Source organism: Neoarius graeffei, chromosome 12, assembly GCF_027579695.1.
Source record: "Neoarius graeffei isolate fNeoGra1 chromosome 12, fNeoGra1.pri, whole genome shotgun sequence".
In the NCBI taxonomy this organism is placed as follows: Eukaryota; Metazoa; Chordata; class Actinopteri; order Siluriformes; family Ariidae; genus Neoarius; species Neoarius graeffei.
Genome location: NC_083580.1, coordinates 25,600,597 through 25,616,747, shown reverse-complemented (window position 1 = coordinate 25,616,747; position 16,151 = coordinate 25,600,597). Strand labels below are relative to the sequence as shown.

Below are 16,151 nucleotides of genomic sequence, written 5' to 3'. Positions count from 1 at the left end.
CTCAGAGTTTTAAGTTGCAGGTATGTAATTTGTGGTTGACATTCGTGAATATACAGGTCGTTGTCGACTTACGACCGATCGAATTTACGACCATCTGGTTATGACTGGCAAGTGTTTCCCAGCTGAGCTAGCTGAGCTTACAACAGTTTCCACCCCAGCTCCCGGCAGTGCCCAGCATCCAGCCAGTGTTGCCAGATACTGCTGACGGTTTCCAGCCCAAAATATGTTCAAAACCCGCCAAAATGCACTTAAAACCGCCCAATCTGGCAACACTACATCCAGCCTCTTCTATTATGTGTGCAGTGTTTCGCTGGACAAACAACGAGCGAGCTACAGCGTGCATACGGCTTAACCAGATCTTGTGCTATAACGTGCGCAGCTGGTAATCAAAGTAACTTTCACTTTTCTGTTCTGTTACACTGTTCTGTGTCCAATGTCCAAAATGAAAAGTTAGTTTTCAACTGTTCAGCTAAAAAAAAATTTAATTAAAATGATTGTGTTGTTGAAATGATGTTTGCAATTTATTTATAATCAAAAACTGAGAGCGTGATAGTGTGATAAAGAGCGTGATAGTGTGATAAAGTACTATACTAGTACTACTGAGTGATCAGAAGTCCTAGTGAATGCTTGATACGTAGACAATAATAAATAATTAGGTGTATTTTTCGGCATGTGCTGCGCGCGCGTACTATGGCTCAAAATAATAATACCGGCAAGAAATAAAAGTTACTTTCACCCCTGAGTATGCAGTGTTTGACTTAAACCAAATAATAAGCCAAGGTAATGAAATAAGAAAATGTTGATAAAATAAGACTTTAAGATGATTACAATATCATTACACATCACAATATACTTACGTTCATTTAACATGGGCCGACTTACGACCAGATCGGTTTACGACCAGTCAGTCGTAACCAAACAGTCCTAAGTCGACGACTACCTGTATCTGTGAGACAAAAGACTAATATATCTTTTTCTGTTACTGCTTTTGTGTTATTTCTTTCTCTGTAAGATCATAAGATTTGGTGTATAACTCCATACTCGCTACCGTGAAGTTGAGCCCATGCATTCTAAGGCTAAGATAGCTAAACACTAGCTAGAATGGTTTAGTTATCTGTCCAGAAAGATGACATGTCATCTAACCTTGCTCTATCTTGCAGTTGCACTCACTAGGCAGGCTTTCCTTTTCTTTTCTGCTGGCTTTTAGCTGGCGGGAGAGCAGAGTCTGCCATGTTTGCCCATGCTGACTTGTTTTGATTAAAAGTAGGTGAAACACCCCCCATGGTGGACAAGTGATATTGTTGCTCACTTGTTTTGGCAATCTCTGGAATCGTAAAATGCGGGATGCGTTTTATCTCAACAAAACATTTAAGCATAGGATATGCAGTGTGTGCAGCAGCGAAACATCTTGAGACTCCAACAGCAATAGAAATGGAACATTTTGTCCAGAATTCAACTTTGCAGTCAGCACCTTTTAAATACTGGAATAAACAATGATGGATGTCAATTTTGTCAGTTTCAAGTTATATCAGAGAAAATTATGGAGTTTTTTTTTTTTGTGGACGGGTACCAGTAAATTTGTCCATGTCTGTAACGCTCAATGCGAGGTCAAGAGAGCAGTCACTGCCAGTGAAGCAAACCATCATTAAGATGGAAAAGCAAAACAAACCTATCAGAGATGGCAAAAACTTTAGATGTAGCCAAATTTAATATGTAGTACATTGTTAAAAAGAGAGACTGCACTGATGAGCTCAGGACCATCAAAAGACCTAGAAGACTATGCAAAACAACTGATCAAGAGTAAAATTCAGGAGGTTGGTGCATCTCTGACAGTCAACAATCGAGAAGTTTTTACCAGAGTTTATCTTGTGGTTTAAGCCAGTGGTGAGCCTCAAAGCAGGAAGATTAGATTACACACACACACAACAAAATCTAATGAGCCAGTGGTGAGCCTCAAAGCAGAAAGATCAGATTACACACACCACAACAAAATCTAAAAAGCTCATACAGCAATGAACTGGAGCATACTTCATAGGCAACCAAATGCTTTTAAAGGTAAAGTTTCTATACTTTTTTCCCCTTCTTTTTCTGTCCCTTTCTTAGAGTGTTTGGAGCTGGAGGCATCAGTAACTGTTTCAGTTGGGGTGGATTTTAATGACTCAACCCAGGCAGCCAGTTTCCAGTTGTGGTAAGAGCTCTTCTTCCTCTGCCACTAATTTTAAAGACAGTATGAGGCCAAAAATATTGGCAGTACAGTGGGCTGTACTGAAGACTCAGTGACTTTAAATGTGGCATTGTCTCAGTTTTTGTTCAGATGCATGTTGTCAGTTCATGAAACTTCTGCCCTAGTTATGCCCTGTCAACTGGAAGTACTATTATTGTGAAATGGAATTGTCTGGGAGTAATAGCTTGTCTACAAATACGGATTCAGAGATTCCCAGTTTTATATTTAATATCATCATCTTACAAAAACACTGGTGAGCAAAAAAGGAAAGAGAGAATGTATTTCAAGTAATTCTCATTTGTCTCCAGCAGCCTCAGCATATTCAAATGTGTTCTCTGTATATCAGCATAGACATGCACACTTCCACACTCTGTTAGTTATAATAATGAAAGCATGTCATTATCAGATTGAACTCACACTCACTCGCATGTGTGCTCACTCACTCACTCAGAGAGAGAGCGGCAGGAACATGCTAGTTGCCATTATAAATCGTTACCTCTGCAACCCTATCGCAACTGGGGGGGGAAAAGGTTGAGAAACGCTGATGTAGAATACAGCACAAAAGTTCTATATTTGCCTAATAATGAATTTTGTAAAGCATAATGCTAGAATTAATGTATACAAATGTTGCTACAATAAAAATAGCAAGATTGTATTGCATTGGTCCAAAAAAGTTTCATATTTTGTGAAGGGAATGCAAGACCCATGTATCGGTTCTCAAATGCCACTATTCCACAGATTTCTTAAAGCCATAGTGGTTGTGTTCACTTCAGAAATATCGATATTGCTTTTGTAACGTATATGATATGGATTCAACTTAACACTGCATCATAACTTAAATCTGTGCTCTATTGATAAAATTCATGAAAAGTATGGGTATATTTATTATTAAATACCTTAGTGCCTTTAGTAAAGGTTTTTAAATGTGCTTTCAGATGAAAATTTTTTTTTGTATCAAAATGATTTTAAGCAACAGCTCACCAAAATGTGTTTAAAAAGGTCAAGCCATCATGGACATTGGGTAGAATTTATATAGAAGACAGGCAGTAAAATACCAAAAATTTGACTACCTCTGATTGGAAAAAAAATATTCAGGGATGGAATGAAATCTAGACAAATGCCTGCTTAATAACTGACATTTTGACTAATGGCCCTTTTCCACTACCCTTTTTCAGCTCGCTTCAGCTCACTTCAGCCCGACACGGCTCGCGTTTCGACTACCAAAAACCAGCACGACTCAGCTTGTTTCAGCCCTGCTTAGCCCCTAAAACTCGCACCGTTTTGGAGTGGGGCTGAAGCGAGCCAAACCGTGCCGAGTGAGTCTGGGGGCGTGAGCAGACACTCCCCTGTGCACTGATTGGTGAGGAGGAGTGTCCTCACATGCCCACACACGCCCCGCGAGCGCGCTGGGATCTGTAAACACCGCAAACCCGGAAGAAGAATAATTACGAATTACGAGAATTTCTGAAGCCTTATGCGCCTCGCCTCATCTATACGCTCTTGCCAGTATCTGTCCGCGTTGTCAGTGACAACAAGCCACAGCACCAAGACCAGCAACACTAACGACTCCATGTCCTCCATGTTTATTGTTTACTATTCGGGTCGTGAGACTACCGCTTAAAAGATCACTGAATCAGTGACATACAGAGCATCGTGGACGAGTTCGCGGAGCGCAAGGCTCGTCGTATGCCCTTCAAATAATGCGCGCAGTAGGCTATTGATGTTTTATTATGAGCCATGTACAGTATGTCGCCTAATGTTTTTTTTGTTTCTGAGTTACATGTTCGTTTGAAGGACTTAATGTACAAAATAACATAGTTGCACCCCGTAGTGTTGAAATTGGTAAACACAGTGCATTCAGTGAGGTTTGCACCGCCCTCCTTTTATTTCTGACTCTTCCTGTCACCGTTGCAACCTCTGAGCGCTCATTCGTATGCCCTTCAAATAATGTGCGCAGTATAGGCTATTGATGTTTTATTATGAGCCATGTACAGTATCCTAATGTTTTTTGTTTCTGAGTTACATGTTCGTTTGAAGGACTTGATGTACTAAATAACATAGTTGCACCCAGTAGTGTTGAAATTGGTAAACACCGCAGTTGCGGACATTTTGTAGCCTAAAATGATGTTATGATAAGCTTTAAGAAAGGGCCCGGTCATTTGCCCCGCCCCCGGCCCGGCTCTGACTTGTTCCGCCACTGTCACTGGTGTCACTGTTTGCGCTGCTTAACGACATCACGTGACGTCCACCCACTTTCGCTAACTCCACCCAATGTGTCCACCCACTTCCAGCCAGCACGGTTGTAGTCGAAATGCAACTCCAACAGCCCCGCTCAGCTCGACTCAGCACGGCACGGCTCAGCCGCGTTTGTAGTGGAAAAGCGGCATAAGTGCTTTTGGAGGGTGGCTACAACTAACAAACCAAAGTAAAACCAGATAAAATAAAGTATGGTCTTACAGCCAGTGGTAGAAATTCTTGTGGAGCAATGAGTGGGGCAGCTTTTTCCAGTAATATGTATGTGTCTCTTAAGTACAGTGGTACTTGGTTATAAATTATACTATAAAATGTGTCTCTGTGTGCATGTTAATGTCTCTTGTACCTTTCAGTACTCAGTTATCATCTCCTGGGGTTATATTATGTACCCCAAGGGTTTCTGCAGCATGCATGGACAAGTGCTGACCAGCACTGATGGTGATTTTTCATCAAGGCATTTTATACACAAGTTGTATTCATTTTAATTTTGTATGAAAGCAAAGACCAAGTCTTTAACATTATGCATGTCCACCTTGCATGTGTATTATTGTAATATTTTGTCAGTTAAACAACTAAAAGCAGGCTGTTCCAGATTTCATACAGCACATTGGACTCAGGAGTGAAGGTATCAGTGCGCTGTCGAAGCGCGCAGAAGGTGTTAGTACGCCTGTCATTATAGTGCGGACTTTCCATAGCATAGAAAATCGCCACGTTTCAATTTGTGTAACTGAACTTTGTTTCATGTCACTGGTCATATAAACCTATGTAAACAGGAAAAACGTGGAAGAGTTTGGTCGCATCTAACTACAGCCCCAAAAAATACCGTTGGCCATACTGAGCCTAGCTACATTGCTAACAGGAGTAAACAGGAGTGACAGCGCGTCTGACTGACTGGGAGGTCGCGCAAAGCTCGGAGAGGTACGGATCAGCTCGTCTCAATTCAGAAAAGAACATATTTCATTATGGAAGTATGGTGGACTGTTCCTTTAAAGGTGAAAAAATTTATTGTGACCCAAACAATAATTAAGATGAAAAAACAGAAATCTGGTGTGTGCATAGTGTAGGTGCACTGGGCTTACCAAATCAGTCTCATAAATTAATTAATCATTAGTGTATCTAATAGTTTATAGCTAAAGTATTAAAATCAATCAAATCAGTCTCATGTGAAAAGGTATCAGTCTCATAAATTCATTAACAAAATGGGTGAAGACAATTAGAGTTCTTGGCAGAGGTTGGCACTTCAGTGAATATTGTAACAGTAAACAGGACATGGTTTATTCTAAAGATACTATTTATTGAAATAGCTTTCAGGACTTGGCAAACTAATACTGATCAGATATAGCAACAATATATGGCTGGACAGCAAGCTGGACTGGACTTGCAACACCAATCACTTGTACAGGAAGGGACAGAGCAGGCTATACTTCCTAAGGAGGCTGCGGTCCTTTAACATCTGCAGGAAACTCCTGTGGATGTTCGATCAGTCTGTGGTCGCCAGTGTCCTGTTTTACATCGTGGTGTGCTGGGGGGGCAGCAGATCCAAGAAGGACACATCCAGGCTGGACAAACTGATCAGGTGGTCGGCATGAAGCTAGACACTCTGGTGACTGTGGCAGAGAAGAGGTCTATGGAAAAACTATTGAGCATCATGGACGATGCCAGTCACCCTCTGCACACAGTCATCAGCAACCAGAGGAGCCTGTTCAGTGACAGAATGCTCCTTCCCAAGTGCAGGACGAACAGACTCAAAAACTCCTTTGTCCCTCATGCCATCAGACTGTACAACTCTTCTCTGGGGGGGAGGAGGGGTAACAGGAGGACAGAGGACGGGAAGGAGCCAGTAGCCTAGCCTAACAATAAGCAATACCGGACAATGTGGAATATAAAGTGCAATATCTCTCCTGCTTGCGCCCCCCCCCCTTCCCTGTGCGAAAATTAAGACACAGGAATCTGGAGTTTGAACTAGCCTCAGTTAAAAAGCGAGAGAGAGAGAGCATGCACAGTCTAGCTAAACAGATAGTAAACAAAGTAAACCAACAACACACGGTCTAAGACAGACTTTCATGTGACTCAAAATGTGTACATTTAAAATCATAAATTAATTCAAATAAACACTGTTCACGTTTAACTAGCTACAAGTAAACTAACAAACTTTGCCCAGATGCCAGCCTTACTTATTAGCGATTGGAAATGTGCCTTCTGTTATCCGGGAGAAGACGGTACTGAAGTGAGCCTTCTGATCCAAGATCAGAACGCAGAGCTGGAGACCCTCGGCATCTCATTGGGCGCCCAATAATCTAGAAAGAGTCTTGCTTATGATTTCGTCGCCATTGAAGAAAAGGGGCAGAGGGAGCTGGTCACCTCCTTTCCCTTTTTTGAAGTACTGCATAGGCTGCAGTAACTATAACCGGTTCAATTATTATTACAACTCTGCGAAGCTCAAGCACATTGAACTTTGGCTAAAGTCCGGTATCAATAGCTGGTTCTTTGTTCTCTGTCGTCCTGTAGCACCAAATGCATCGGCTTCTCTCTTTCACGCGTGGAGTCCACCAGAGAAGACATCCATGGCCAGAGAGAGAGAGGGAGATTTTGTTTCCCTCACTGATTTAAAGCAGTCGTGACATCACTGTACCTGGTATCCGGTATCCTCTGTATCCAACACCGTTACAGAGAGTCAGAGAAAGGGGCGGAGATAGAACATGGCATCGAGGTGTGTTCCAAACTGGTCGTGAAAGGGGTGGAGATGGTTGCTATGGCTACGGGCATGGCCGCTGTCCCTACAATAGGTATCTCCACCCCCCCCCCACCCCCCCCAAAAAAAGTGTCAATGCTTTGTAGAGCCACCTTTGGCTGCAGTTACAGCTGCAAGTCTCTTAGGGTATGTCTCTGTTAGCTTGACACATCTAGCCACTGGGATTTTTGCCCATTCCTCAAGGCAAAACTGCTCCAACTCCTTCAAGTTATGCCACAGATTCTCAATTGGATTGAGGTCTGGGCTTTGATTAGGCCATTCCAAGACATTTAAATGTTTCCCTTTAAACTGCTCCAGTGTAGCTTTACCATTATGTTTAGGGTCATTGTCCTGCTGGAATGTGAACCTTCATCCCAGTCTCAAACCTCTGGCCAACTCAAACAGGTTTTCCTCCAGAATTGCCATGTATTTAGTGCCGTCCATCTTTTCTTCAATCCTGACCAGCTTTCCTGTCCCTACAGATGAAAAATATCCCCACAGCATGATGCTGCCACCACCATGCTTCACTGTAGCAATGGTGTTCTCAGGGTGTTGGGTTTGCGCCACCCATGGCATTTCCCATAATGGCCAGAAAGATCAATTTTAGTCTCATTTGACCAGAGTGTCTTCCATGTGTTTGGGGGAGCCTGACGCATGCTGTTGGGCAGAATTGAAATGTGTGTTCTTAAGCTGCTATTATTATTATTTTTTTTCCTGGCCACACTTCCGTAAAGCCCCACTCTGTGGAGTGTATGGCTTAAAGTGGTCCTGTGGACAGATACTCCCATCTTTGCAGCTCTTTCAGTGTTATCTTTGGTGTCTTTGTTGCATCTCTGATTAATGCACTCCTCCTTGCCCAGTCTGTGAGGTTTGGTGGGCGGCCTTCTCTTGTCAGGTTTGTAGTGGTGCCATATTCTTTTTGTTATAATGGAATGGTGCTCTGTGGGATATACAAAGTTTGGGATTATTATTATTATTATTTTTATTTTTATTTTTTTATTTATTTATTTTTTATTATAACCTAACCCTGATCTATACTTCTCCAAAACTTTGACATGTTTGGAGCGCTCCTTGGTTTTCATGTTGCTTGCTTAGTAGTGTTGCAGAGTCAGGGTCCTTCCAGAACAGGTGGATTTTACACAGACAACATGTGACGGATCACGTGACACTTTGATTGCACACAGGTGGCTCTTAATCAACTAATTGTGACCAAGTTATTTGGTTGGACCAGCTCTTATTTAGGGGTTTTCATGCAAAAGGGGGTGAATATCTATGCAAATTGAAATTGAGTCGTACATGAGCTGATAGCTGACGAGGCACGTTTTAAATACTTGAATAATTTTGGGGGGTTTATTTTCAAGTAGTTTTTATTTCATCCTTGGTTGGTTCAGCAACATGCTCCGCTGTTTTTTTTTTTTCCTCCTCATAGTATATGAGCTGATAGCCTAGTAGTAGAGTAGCTAATCAGAGCGCATGATTGCTCACATCCAGTAAATGTGGATAGAAAATTTCTATATACGTGTGTGTGAGAGAGATCTTCGTGCAACTTTGTAATATGAAGTTATCTTTAAGTGGTGAAAATATTTTAAACACAAGAAGATAAACTTAATATCTTCGCACCACCCCACCCATCTCCCTCACTCACTATCCGTTTCGAGTCAGTTGACACATCAGACGTGTGTATTACTAGCAGTCTTCAGCAGAGCTCTCCATTCAGCATGGTCTTGAGTTGCCTCCTTTGCGATATTCCATAGCTTCAAGTCAGCACGGACAGGTTCTTTCCCACTTTTTCGAGGTCTGCCACGGTTGTTTGCTCCTTCAGCTTATAGCTGAAGAATTGATTGATCCAAGAATTGATCCAAGAATTACTGCGTTGGACGTGTCCAAACCAATGGAGACGATTGCATCTAAAGACACTGTCAAGGCGACAGAGGTTCAGCATCCGCAGAAGAGAAGACGTGCTAATTCATGTTCCTCTTTGGACATTGCACATCCATAAAAGCATGGCTCTTTCTTTACGTTCAAGCCGTTTTTGGTCATCTCTTTGGAGTGCCCAACATTCAGAACTGTATAACATGGTGCTATGCACACAACTGCTGTATAGTTGACCACGGATATGAAGTGAGACAGCTTTGCAGGTTAACAATGGCAGCAGCTCTCTAAACTTTCCCCAAGCAGAACGAGTTCTGATAATCGTTGCCAGTTCACAACCTGGGCAGATGCCATCACCAAGGTATACGAAGCTATTGACAACCTCTAGTTTGCATCTCCCAAGAACAACCAAACCGAAACTCTCTTGATAAGGCCTCTAACACAATTATAAACAACAGGGGGCTCAAAACAGATCCTTGATGGACCCCAACCTTCACCTCGAACTCCTCACTGAGTGAGTTGTTGACCTGCACCCGACTCTTTGCACCACTGTACATGGCTTGTACCAGTTTGACAATCCATTCAGGCATCCCAACCACCCGCATTGCCCATCACAGCACTCTTCGGGGAACCCTATCAAACACCATTTCAAGGTCTACAAATGCTAAGTACAAATGTTTTTGCTCGGCCAAATACTTTTCTTGTAGCTGTCTGAGGATAAAAATAGCATCTGTCTCATATATGGGTCTGTCTCAGAAACTGGGTACTGTGGGGGTACCCCACTAAATATACTCAGTCAGTAAACTATATGGTTTTGAATGGTGATGTTGGTTTTAATTTGAAATAAAATGATGAAAGAAATAATACAGATAAAACTAAATCATTGTGAATACTCTATTCAGAATTTGGCAAAAATTCTGCAAATTTGTGGAAAAATGGCAGTTTGATCTCGGACATGATAAATGGTTGACATCGCATTCCCTTAAAAAGGTTGTAGTCCACTGAAAAGTTTAGTTATCACTAATTGTATTTTAAGTTGTAACTTTATACAGGTAAGGATTGGTGTGCTCACAGAATAATCATAACCGTAATAAAACATCATGCAAAATATTTGTTCACCGTTGTAACTCCATTTTCTGCATGCAAAAAAAAAAAAAATTAGAAAATTATTTTTTTGGCCATAATGTCCCAAATGAAGAGACCAGTTTCTGTTCTCTCATTTTTATATATATTATATATATATTAAAAATATATATTTTATATATATAAAATAAATCAGGGTTTTCCCTAAAGCATCATAGTGTGGTGGCCCCGCTACGCCTAATTTATTGACTGATGCTCCTAGTGACATGCTGCTACCTATTAAACTGCCACACTTACAATTTAGACCTACCAGGGATTGTGTTAATGCAGAAATCCATGCACAGAAATGCCAAAATGGATGTTCAGAATTTTAATGCATCCCGGGACGCAGGGTTCCTACTTGAATTTTTCCCAATTGCTTTAGCAAATCTGTAAGATGATGTTTAACAAACAAGGCAAAAGTTAACAGAATGAAAAGGTCACAGCATCATGGTCGCTTTTACATGATGTCATGGCAACTGCAGATATCTGGATGTGGGCTTTGGATGTGATTTCTTTTATTAGATCTAATGCTTGGCTCAACTAGCAGTATGTTTATGTACTGATAATGTAGACGAGGCTAAACACCATAATGTCAGCTCTCTGTCCTGGCTTGTTTATTATGGTGATAAATCCAGATTTGAGTTTACCTTTGTCATAATAAGGTATTTTTCTTTATCGGGAATTCCCCACAACATAACAGCATGAAACCTGCCTTGAAATATTGGTAGACATCTGTACTTTTGTCTGCCTTTAGCATCTCCGGTGTATTTAGAAGTCCAAATCCTAAATAACTCAGGATGTTGTAGTGTCCCAAATCAGGTAGCTGGTTTGCTGAACACTTCAAGTGGAATAAATACATTTGTGGGTAAATTAAGAACAAACTTTTTTTTTTCTCTTGTCTAATGTAAACTCAAGCACAGCAAAATTCCTCCTTTGCATTTAACCCATCTGAAACAGTGAACATGCACGCATATACACACGCGTGTGCACAGAGAGAGAGCAATGTGCAGAATAAATAAATACATTTGTGGGTAAATTATATGGATCTTTGATGCCTGCATGTTTCAGCTTTTGGATGTAATGCAATCTGCTGGTATAAAGTAATTTTTTTTCATCATTTCAGAGATTGTACTGACTGCGGTTGTCTCGATTTTTCATTAACTGTTGCAGCTGTATCTTTGTTTATTTCGGCAGTATGGCAGATACTGTGTGATGAACAAAAATCTGTGACATCACTGAAAGTCCTCTTCAACCTGGAATAGAATATGCACACGCAAAGACTGACTGACTGAAAAACCTTTAACAACTCAGATTGTCAGTGGAAAAAAATGGCAAGATTGTGGCTGCACACTGTGACTGCATGGCTCTCTGTTTTTGTTTGTTTGTTTGTTTGTTTGTTTTGTTTGTTTGTTACCCAGAACAAAAAATCCTAACGCCATTCCTGCCTACAGTATAAAGCTAGAAAAACTATGCAGGTGTTTTGTAGCCTTTGAGCAGGTAATCAATACAGTCCATGCAAGCCCATGGCCCTGAACTTGACCTAAGTTTATAGCTAATGTCAGAGAAGGATACTCTGTGCTGATTGGCTGTGTGTGCGGTATCCTGCTTTGATTAGATGAGCAATGATGCGCAGTGAATATTCATAGGTAACTAATGCAAAAATGGTGGAGCCTTCAAACTGGGTACAAGTGAGCAAAACACAGACAGGTTGTAGCTTAATTATGGAGTTTTTCGCAAAGGAAACTGCAGAAAACAACTCTGCAACAGTGGCAGACCGTAGTTGTGAGACTGTGACGGTCAGTTTGCTGCATGTTGCTGACCACATTTTGCCAAGGGGCAGATCTTCTGATGTTTTTTCATTATGATACCCCCGCTCTGAAGGGGGGGGGGGGGGGGTGTGAATACTGGTTTATCTCTGTCTGTCCGAAACACCTTTTTTCTCAGCAACCACAAATGATAGCCACTTGGGGTTGTGTACCGTTTTCAGGTCTGTTGCACATCAACTTCCTGTTCACCGACTGAATGTATTGATGAAACACATGGTGGATTTTGACGCTATTTCAAGAAGCAAAATGCTATTTCAAAATGACAGTTTACCAGGATACTATTTGAAATACCTGCTCTTTACTTATTTGTTTCAGAATTAATTATTTGTTGAAGTCAACATTCAAAAGTCTCCTATTCCTTCAATTGTTTGCATTCTGATATAAGCAAGAGTGAGGGTATACACAAGTGAGCAGTAGCTCGCAGTTGATCATTTTATCACTTCAGTCTTGAGGTATTATGTATTTAGTCATCTGCACTCTTGCCAAAATTTAAAGATCAGTATTTTCAGCAACTCGTGCCATGTTGCATCACCATTAATTTTGCTTGATATGGGAGGGCACTACTCTTTACAGTTTTTCTAGAGGAAGCCATACACGTACGTGTGTGTGTGTGTATTTTTGTGTGTGTGTATATGTGTATATATATATATATATATGTATGTGTGTGTGTGTGTGTGTGTGTATATATATATATATATATATATATATATATATATATATATATATATATATATGTATGCACACTAGTGCATCTCAAAAAATTAGAATACCATGAAAAAGTTCCTTTTTTCATAATCTAATTCAAAGGTAAACTTTCATATATTCTATATTCATTACATGTAAAGTGAAATATTTAAAGCCTTTTTTGTTTTAATTTTGATGATTATGGCTTATATATGTATATTATACGTGTGTGTGTGTATATATATATATATATATATATATATATATATATATATATATATATATATATATATATGTGTGTGTGTATATATCTCATCTCATTATCTCTAGCCACTTTATCCTGTTCTACAGGGTCGCAGGCAAGCTGGAGCCTATCCCAGCTGACTACGGGCGAGAGGCGTGGTACACCCTGGACAAGTCGCCAGGTCATCACAGGGCTGACACATAGACACAAACAACCATTCACATTCACACCTACGGTCTATTTAGAGTCACCAGTTAACCTAACCTGCATGTTTTTGGACTGTGGGGGAAACTGGAGCACCCGGAGGAAACCCACGCGGACATGGGGAGAACATGAAAACTCCGCACAGAAAGGCCCTCGCCGGCCACGGGGCTTGAACCTGGACCTTCTTGCTGTGAGGCGACAGTGCTAACCACTACACCACCGTGCCGCCGGCTCAAAATTAATTGGACAAATTAAATAATTGTAAATAAAATGTTCATTTCTAATACTTGGTTGAAAACCCTTTGTTGGCAATGACTGCCTGAAGTCTTGAACTCATGGACATCACCAGACACTGTGTTTCCTCTTTTTTAATGCTCTGCCAGGCCTTTACTGCAGCGGTTTTCAGTTGCTGTTTGTTTGTGGGCCTTTTTGTCTGAAGTTTAGTCTTTTAACAAGTGAAATGCATGCTCAATTGGGTTGAGATCAGGTGACTGACTTGGCCATTCAAGAATATTCCACTTCTTTGCTTTAATAAACTCGGGTTGCTTTGGCTTTGTTTTGGGTCGTTGTCCATCTGTATTATGAAACGCCGACCAATCAGTTTGGCTGGATTTGAGCGCACAGTATGTCTCTGAATACCTCAGAATTAATCCGGCTGCTTCTGTCCTGTGTCACATCATCAATAAATACTAGTGACCCAGTGCCACTGGCAGCCATACATGCCCAAGCCATCACACTGCCTCCGCCGTGTTTTACAGATGATGTGGTATGCTTTGGATCATGAGCTGTACCACACCTTTGCCATACTTTTTTTCTTTTTACATCATTCTGGTAGAGGTTGATCTTGGTTTCATCTGTCCAAAGAATGTTCTTCCAGAACTGTGCTGGCTTTAGATGTTGTCCAATCTAGCCTTTTTATTCTTGAGGCTTATGAGTGGCTTACACCGTGCAGTAAACCCTCTGTATTTACTTTCATGCAGTCTTCTCTTTATGGTAGATTTGGATATTGATACGCCTACCTCCTGGAGAGTGTTGTTCACTTGGTTGGCTGTTGTGAAGGGGTTTCTCTTCACCATGGAAATTATTCTGTGATCATCCACCACTGTTGTCTTCTGTGGGCATCCAGGTCTTTTTGCATTGATGAGTTCACCAGTGCTTTCTTTCTTTCTCAGGATGTACCAAACTGTAGATTTTGCCACTCTTAATATTGTAGCAATTTCTCGATGTTTTTTTTTTTCTGTTTTCGCAGCATAAGGATGGCTTGTTTTACCTGCATGGAAAGCTCCTTTGACCGCATGTTTTCTTCACAGCAAAATCTTCCAAATGCAAGCACCACACCTCAAATCAACTCCAGGTCTTTTATCTGCTTAATTGAGAATGACATAACGAAGGAATTGCCCACACCTGTCCATGAAATAGCCTTTGAGTCAACTGTCCAATTACTTTTGGTCCCTTTCAAAACAGGGTGGCACATGTTAAGGAGCTGAAACTCCTAAACCCTTCATCCAGTTTTAATATGGATACCCTCAAATGAAAGCTGAAAGTCTGGACTTTGTCCATGTCCATTATATAACTATAACTTGAATATGTTTCAGTAAACAGGTTAAAAAAAAAATTTGTCAGTGTCCAAATATATATGGACCTATCTCTGTGTGTGTATGTGTATATATATATATATATATATATATATATATATATATATATATATATATATATATATATACATACACGGAGTGCAGAATTATTAGGCAAGTTGTATTTTTGAGGATTAGTTTTATTATTGAACAACAACTATGTTCTCAATCAAACAAAGACTCATAAATATCAAAGCTGAATATGTATGGAAGTTAGAGTGGGGTGTTTTTAGTTTTGGCCATTTTAGGAGAATATGTATGTGTTCAGGTAACTTTCACTGTGCAGAATTATTAGACAACTTAATAAAAACCAAATATGTAGCCATTTCACTTATTTTTCACCAGGTACACTGATATGACAACTCCAGATTTGCAAATAAACATATCTGACATTCAAACACAAAACAAAAACAAATCAGTGACCAATATAGCCACCCTTCTTCATGAGGACACTCAAAAGCCTTCCATCCATAGATTGTCAATTTCTTTATCTGTTCACGACCAACATTGTGTGCAGCAGCAACCACGGCCTCCCAGACGCTGTTCAGAGAGGTGTACTGTTTTCCCTCTTTGTAGACCTCACGTTTTATAATGGACCACAGGTTCTCTATGGGTTTTAGGTCAGGTGAACAAGGGGGCCATGTCATTATTTTTTTCACCTTTCAGACCTTTACTGGCTAGCCACGCAGTGGAGTATTTGGACGCATGAGATGGAGCGTTATCCTGCATGAAAATCATGTTCTTCTTGAAAGATGCTGACTTTTTCCTATACCACTGCTTGAAGAAGGTTTCTTCCAGGAACTGGCAGTAGGTCTGGGAGTTGAGTTTGAGTCCATCCTCAACTCGAAAAGGTCCAACAAGCTCGTCTTTGATGATACCAGCCCATAGCAGTACTCCACCTCCACCTTGCTGGCGTCTGAGTCGGAGTGGAGCTCTGTGCCCATTACTGATCCAGCCACAGGCCCATTCATCTGGCCCATCAAGAGTCACTCTCATCTCATCAGACCACAGCACCTTAGAAAAATCAGTCTTAAGATATTTCTTGGCCCAGTCTTGACGTTTTATCTTGTGTGCCTTACTCAGTGGTGGTCGTTTTTCAGCCTTCCTTACCTTGGCCATGTCCCTCAGTATTGCACACCTTGTACTCTTTGACACTCCAGGAATGTTGCAACTCTGGAATATGGCAGAACTGGATGCTAATGGCTGCTTGTTAGCTTCACGCTTGATTTTCCGCAGATCATGTGCAATTATTTTGCGCCTTTTTTTCCCCCGCACGCTTCTTTCGACCCTGTTGACTATTTGCAATGAAACGCTTGATTGTTCGGTGATCACGTTTCAACATCTTCGCAATTTC

The 16,151-nt window shown here is 40.8% G+C and overlaps 1 protein-coding gene across 4 annotated transcripts in view; it reads left to right on the top strand.

Annotated features, from left to right (window-relative positions):
• ap3b1a (adaptor related protein complex 3 subunit beta 1a) overlaps positions 1-16,151 on the top strand; it is a 286,193-nt gene that overhangs the window by 223,518 nt on the left and 46,524 nt on the right. For all 4 annotated transcript variants that reach the window (XM_060935722.1, XM_060935721.1, XM_060935724.1 and 1 more), the window contains one exon: positions 2,104-2,188. In XM_060935722.1, the coding sequence (XP_060791705.1) occupies positions 2,104-2,188 (85 nt within the window). The remainder of the gene's footprint in view (positions 1-2,103; positions 2,189-16,151) is intronic.